Source organism: Pollachius pollachius (genome assembly GCF_949987615.1).
Source record: "Pollachius pollachius genome assembly, chromosome: 16".
Taxonomy (NCBI): Eukaryota; Metazoa; Chordata; class Actinopteri; order Gadiformes; family Gadidae; genus Pollachius; species Pollachius pollachius.
Window position 1 is genome coordinate 8,456,776 of NC_136949.1, and position 6,863 is coordinate 8,463,638.

General features: G+C 42.4%; 1 protein-coding gene across 1 annotated transcript; it reads right to left on the reverse strand.

The window, feature by feature from the left end:
• Positions 1–830: 830 nt before the first annotated feature.
• On the reverse strand, positions 831–5,213 carry tmem244 (transmembrane protein 244; the record flags this gene model as incomplete). The annotated part of the gene is made up of 6 exons (XM_079753409.1): positions 831–928; positions 1,778–1,825; positions 2,381–2,506; positions 3,052–3,128; positions 3,349–3,434; positions 5,124–5,213. The coding sequence occupies 6 exons, from the start codon at positions 5,211–5,213 to the stop codon at positions 831–833; spliced, it is 525 nt and encodes a 174-aa protein (XP_079609535.1).
• Between the last annotated feature and the right edge of the window lie 1,650 nt (positions 5,214–6,863).

Sequence of the window (6,863 nt, forward strand, 5' to 3'; positions counted from 1 at the left end):
ATTCATCCAACTTAAGCCAGCTTTACCTGCTCCTTAAATATACTTACGGACACACAAGCACACACACGCGCACACACACACACACACACACACACACACACACACACACACACACACACACACACACACACACACACACACACACGCACACACACACACAAGCGCGCAGGTGCAGGCCATGTTCTCCAATAATCACAAAATCAATATTGCTCAAAGTATTTAATCTGCAGCACAAAATTTTTTGTACTGATATAATATAACCTTAACAGTAAACAATAACACAAACCATCCAAGTTTAACAAACATGATAATGTATTCCTAATTTTGACAAATACAGAAAATGGATGTAGATAAACTCAGAATACTGTTGTTGATTGGAAAATATATTCATTTTGTATTATATTGTTTTTGCATGCATTGCGATGACTATTAAACAGACAGAACAGCAATTAAGATATGAAGCAATAGTTTATGAAGTTTTTGTGAAAGGTATTGTGCAATGTTTGAGCTTTCAATTGAGAACTAGTCAACAATATTTGAATACAAAATATACAAAATAATATTTTAAGCTGTACAGTTTGGTTGAAAAACTCTCCTTGGTCTGTACCTACATCATTTATCTACATAATATATACATAAAAGTAACACATTACACGTGAGACTAGAATATTAGAATCCTTGTTTACAAAACGTACATTTCTTGACTTTAACTGCAAAGTCTTACGTGGTTTGATAGCAGACATTTCTGAATTAGTGTCAACCAATTCCTGCGGTGAATGAGATATGAATTAAAAACTTATTTTTTATTGTCCATGATTATCTTTCACGGATTAAAAGTTTTGCAGCTCTTCTGGATGAACAAAGTTACTTCTGAAGAGTCGGTATGCTAGGAGCTGTCCCCCAAATATCATCATCACCAAGCCTGAACCTGAGAAACGATGACAGACAGTGAGTGACGAGAGAGGCAGACAGAGGCAGAGACAAAGAGAAGAGACAGAGAGAGAGACAGAGACAAAGAGAGAGACAGAGACAAAGAGAGAGACAGAGACAAAGAGAGAGACAGAGAGAGAGACAGAGACAAAGAGAGAGACAGAGACAAGGAGAGAGACAGAGAAAGAGACCAATAGAGAAAAGGAAGCAGAGTCATAGAGACAGACAGGGAGAGAGATATATAGAGAGACTGAAACATAGAGAGAGAGACAGAGGCAGGGACAAAGAGAGAGACAGGGAGAGAGAGACAGAGATATTAGAGAGACAGATAAAGAGACCAAAAGAGAGACAGAAACAGAGACATAGAGAGAGACAGAGAGAGAGATAGAGAGAGGCAGACAGAGATAGAGAGAGAGACGGAGATATAGAGAGAGACAGAGACATAGAGAGAGACAGAAACATAGAGAGAGACCAAGGCAGAGCCATAGAGAGAGACAAAGAAAGGGACCAAGAGAGAGCCAGAGGGAGAGATGAGGACAAAGTGACAAAGTGAGAGGAGAAAACATAAAAATAGACATGCACCCAGACAAAGTTGACAGCAAGTTGAAATAGGGTTTGTGAGCCAGTGGCTGTTCCCCAGGTTATACTATCTCAGGATAGATATGGCGGGTGGACATTGTGATTGAGTTATATATATGCACAATGTCAGATCAGGGGGTACAATTTGTCAGAGGAAAAAATAGCGCATATGAGATGGGAGAATCCTGCCAGGGAGTCAGAGAGATGGATAGATTGACAGATATGGAGACAGGTAATCAAACTATATATAAACAAAACTGAATCTCACCTAGGGCAATCCACCAGTGTTCGGCAGAAGAAGGGAAGTCTGACATCACTGTGGAAATTAACAAACAAAGCTGAAAGTGGATACAGGACACACATTCTGAAAACACCATTTGCATGATTTCATGTGAAAAAGGGGACATGGCCTTCAAAGGTAAAAAAGCATAGTGACAACTTGTGTTATAGTTGTCTAAAAATGAGTGAATCTCACTATCACAATCAAAATGTAATGACCAATGCCTCCGTGTAGTGATAACCAATCACAAGATTCTCAGTGTAATATGTTGTCCTACACCTGCATTTGAATGAATTAAAACTGAATTAAAATATCAAGTTTTGATGAGCACAAAGGCATGAGAATTACGTGCATCCTGTGTGCATGCGTGTGTGTGTGTCTGTGTTCAGGTCAGCCAAATTCCGGTCAGCATTCCAATCATTAGTTTTGGTGATTGATCCACTTTTTGCGAAGAACTTACGCCTGTGTGTTCAGAACCCAAACTGGTTCTAGGGTAAGGCATCGTTTGTCGTGAGGTGGGACCTACAGTGGTGAAGACAGCCCAGTCAAGCTTATAAGATACCCACAATGCATCCTGCTTCGGTGGCTCACCTGCTACGGTCATGGCGATATGCACTAGTGTGACTGTTATGGCGTAGTCCCATACCCACTCCTCTACAATCCAGGCAAACACCAGACCTGCCAGGATATAGGTGACCTCCATGGAAATAACACTGACTGGGGATGGAGAGAGGGAGGGAGAGAGAGAGAGAGAGAGAGAGAGAGAGAGAGAGAGAGAGAGAGAGAGAGAGAGAGAGAGAGAGAGGGAGAGAGAGAGAGAGAGAGAGTGAATTCATGTTTTGTCCATGTAGTTATTGCGTCAATAAGAGGTACATTCATGATGCCATTTTTTTTGAAGAAAGAAAAGTTGATTACCATATAGTCACTAAGTTACTGGTTAATGGATGATACTGGCTAAATTTAAGTCTACAAAGAAGATAATAGTTGGACGGACACCCAAGGTTAATCAACTATCATCTTGTATAATTATCATATAATATAATAACAAGGCAGTTGTCATATAAGGCAAATCATTTGAGCCTGCATCAAGTCTGTGATGAGAACAAAATAAAAAATACATTTGATTCTACTTTACATCTTTTGATCATATTTATACAGCTGGTGGCAATCGTAGAAAACTTGGATTGACAAAAAAGATGTGTAAAATGCAACTGTAGGCTTAAACAGCCAAGGGAGCAACAGCAGCTGACGGGATATCTCACCCAGGTATTTGGGGTTCTGCCATGATGGTTGTGTTGTGTAATCAAACGGAGCCAACAAGCTGTCAATCTCATGAACCCTGGATCAATGGAGGGCATGCACAAGACAAGAGACACAAAGGGACAAGGGTACAGTACACCAATATTTATATTCACACATGCATCATACATACACCATTTGTATATTTATATTTTTGTATATTTGTATCTGTATGTGTGTGTGTGTGTGTGTGTGTGTGTGTGTGTGTGTGTGTGTGTGTGTGTGTGTGTGTGCATGCGTGTGCGTGTGTGTGTGTGTACCTGAGCAGGCCAATGCAGAGACTGACAGCGATGTAGTAGAGGGAGTAGAATGACACCATGCACATCAGAAGGTTCTGGAGAACAACCTGGAGGGGAGAGGAGAGGAGAGGAGAGGAGAGGAGAGGAGAGGGGGGAGAGGAGAGTAGGGGAGAGGAGAGGAGAGGAGAGGAGAGGAGAGGAGAGGAGAGGGGAGGAGAGGGGAGGAGAGGAGAGGAGAGGAGAGGGGGGAGAGGAGAGTAGGGAGAGGAGAGGAGAGTAGGGGAGAGGAGAGGGGAGGAGAGGAGAGGAGAGGGGAGGGGAGGAGAGGAGAGGGGAGGAGAGGAGAGGAGAGGGGAGGAGAGGGGGGAGAGGAGAGTAGGGGAGAGGAGAGTAGGGGGGAGGAGAGGAGAGGGGGAGGAGAGGAGTGGAGAGGAGAGTAGGGGAGAGGAGAGTAGGGGGGAGGAGAGGAGAGGGGGAGGAGAGGAGAGTAGGGGAGAGGAGAGGAGAGGAGAGGAGTGGAGAGGAGAGGAGAGGAGTGGAGAGGAGAGGAGAGGAGTGGAGAGGGGAGAAGATGAGAGGAGGAGAGAGGAGAGAAGAGGAGACGGGGGAGAGAAGAGTAGGGGAGAGGAGAGGAGAGTAGGGGGGAGGAGAGGAGAGTAGGGGGGAGGAGAGGAGAGGAGAGGAGAGTAGGGGGGAGGAGAGGAGAGGAGAGGAGTGGAGAGGAGAGGAAAGGAGAGAATTATCCAGAATAGTGTGCCAAATGACAACATTACATGTTAGGTAGAAAGGAGGAGAGTAGATTGAGCACAGGCAATGTTGTTTGTATTTTATTTTGAGTATTTCACAATAACAAGAGTGTGTTTAGTTCAAGGCTCGATGAAGCTTGCTATAACAGCATGAAACAAGCGCTTTTTCAACTGAAATATGTATGAATGCTGAAAACACTAAAAGCAAGATTTTTGGGTGAATGGATAAATAAGTTTAGGTCATTGCACTTTCCTTCAACTTAATTACTTCTTCCATTATTTAATAAGACATGTCTTTGATCAATGTTGGTATCCTAATCCTAATCTGGCATCACAACAAAAGACAACTGTGTTCAAATTCCACACAGACCTTGGGGAGGAAATAAAATGTATTATATAAGTGATGAAACTGAACTCTTTTGAAAGGTGAAAGCACACAGCACAGCAGATGCTATGTGATGCAAACAAATGTGTTTTGTCTGTATGCTATTTTATTATGTAAACCAGGTGGTCCGAGGCTGTTTTCCTCTGCAGATAAGCAGGGGGTGTGTGTGTCTGTATGAGAGCTGGAAAGTAGCTGAGCTTATGTTAAGTCGTTCCGAGGCAGCTCAACAGACCCAGTATGCTTGCTTGCTGAAATAAATGTAAGCTAGCATGACATGACACACAACATGGATTCCATGGATTCCAACTTTTGGAGGCATGGTGATGTTCTGTCATGATAAGTGACTGAAATATTATTTATTTTGTCTATGTCTTGTCCTATGTCCCAGCCCTTCACTACACTTAAACTACTTCCAAAAGGAAACACAGATTACATCCAATTTTAAAAAAACAAATGGCCTCTTCTTTAGTTTATTGTAGACACACACACACACACACACACACACACACACACACACACACACACACACACACACACAAATGGTATAGAGGCATGCCTATAGCTAAAGATTCACCTGGTCGTCTCAGCGCCCTGAGCCTTGATGAACTACGATCACTACCCAACTGAATCCAGGCGACTGTTTCTAAAGCCTGTCGCATCCTTACCCAAGTGTCGCCAGCGGTGGTTTTGAGGGATAAGGGTCCATGGCGTTTCAGTGTGATTCCAAAGCAACGACAACAATAATCCAACAACATGAATGGTTGCTCGTCTACATTGGAGGGGATGCATGTGTGTGTTTGGGTGTGTGTGTATGTGTGTGGGTCTGTGTGTGTGTGTGTGTGTGTGTGTGTGTGTGTGTGTGTGTGTGTGTGTGTGTGTAAAATGGGATTGTGTGTTGGTCAACAGATTAGAAGTAATAGGATTAGTACTAAAAAGAGTAATCCCGGAGGAGGATAAAGTTGCAGGTGAACTGTGTCGGGGGAGCCACAAACATACAACGGACACAGACCTCCTCACATCAAACACACACACACACACACACACACACACACACACACACACACACACACACACACATACACACACACACACACACACACACATAAACATAAATGTAAATATTGTAGGATAATCGGCGGAGAGTATGAAATGCATAGACAGGGAAATGGAGAAAGAATTTTATATTCCACCGTTTCTTCTCTTTTTTCTTCGCGCTAAATTTAAAAACGCAATAAAAAATCTAAGCAAGCGATTTGACAATTCCTAAACCAAACGCTAGATAGCAGCATATGGCTACAGAGTTGGAACTATTAAATCGCATGGATATAACGGAAAAACATGTATTTTTCGATAAAATCAAACATAGACTGTACCTATATTTTGTTCTTGTTAAGTTGACGATCTTGTTCGTCGGTATACTTATAAAGGACATTAACATTTAAATTGAAGAGCAGAACTGAATACATTGAGAGTGGGGTTCAGAATAAATTCTCTCCGGTACTACTGAGAGAAGAGACAACACGCTTCTGTCCAGAAATAGCTAATCCATCGATTCAGCATCACATCCTGCGTTTGTGTACATATGTAATTCCATGCAATATCTATGACACTGTCTAAGATTATAAGTGTGCAGTCGAGTCTTCTGCAGAAACCTGTATCACTGTTACTATGGTGACCGCATGATGAGGAGGTGGTTGATGGACGCATGTGGAGTGGGAAAGGCGTCATCGTCATTCAACCTCTGTGTGCGTATGTTCATCATAGTAAGAATGGCAGTGGCAACGATTCAGTGCACGGAAGTGCAAATTGAGAATCTATTGACTCCATGTACCTGTCTGGTCTTGGTTTTCGCTCCCAGATGAAAGGGTTGCCACACGAGTGGCAAGGTCAGGATGTCAGGGAGCATTAGGGCTACAAAACACTGAAACAAGCTATTTCTGAACCAAGAAACACACTGGTTTTAGGCCTGATGGATGGACTGATTTACAGCCCAAAAGTAAAATTAAAAGTTGTTATTTTAAATGTTTGATTCCCTGCCTCGCAATTACCTCAGGTTCTGCACCGTACTGTGAATCCATATTTAATTTCATTTTATACCTTTTTGTGGTATTTTTTTTATTTTTCATTTGTTAAAACTGCTTGGCAATGCACATGTTTGTTTCCCATGCCAATAAAGCTATTTTGAATTGGATTGACAGAGAGAGACGGGCGTAGACAGAGAGGCAGAGAGAAAGACACCATCAGCGAGAGAAAAATACATTCTCTTTTGGTCTCATCTTTCACCTGCTTTGGCAATGTACCTGTTTGTTTCCCATGCCAATAAAGCTTTGTGGAATTGAAATGAATCGAATTGAATTGAGAGAGCACAAGATGGAGCAATATTTCCTCAGTCCAGCTCTGATTTG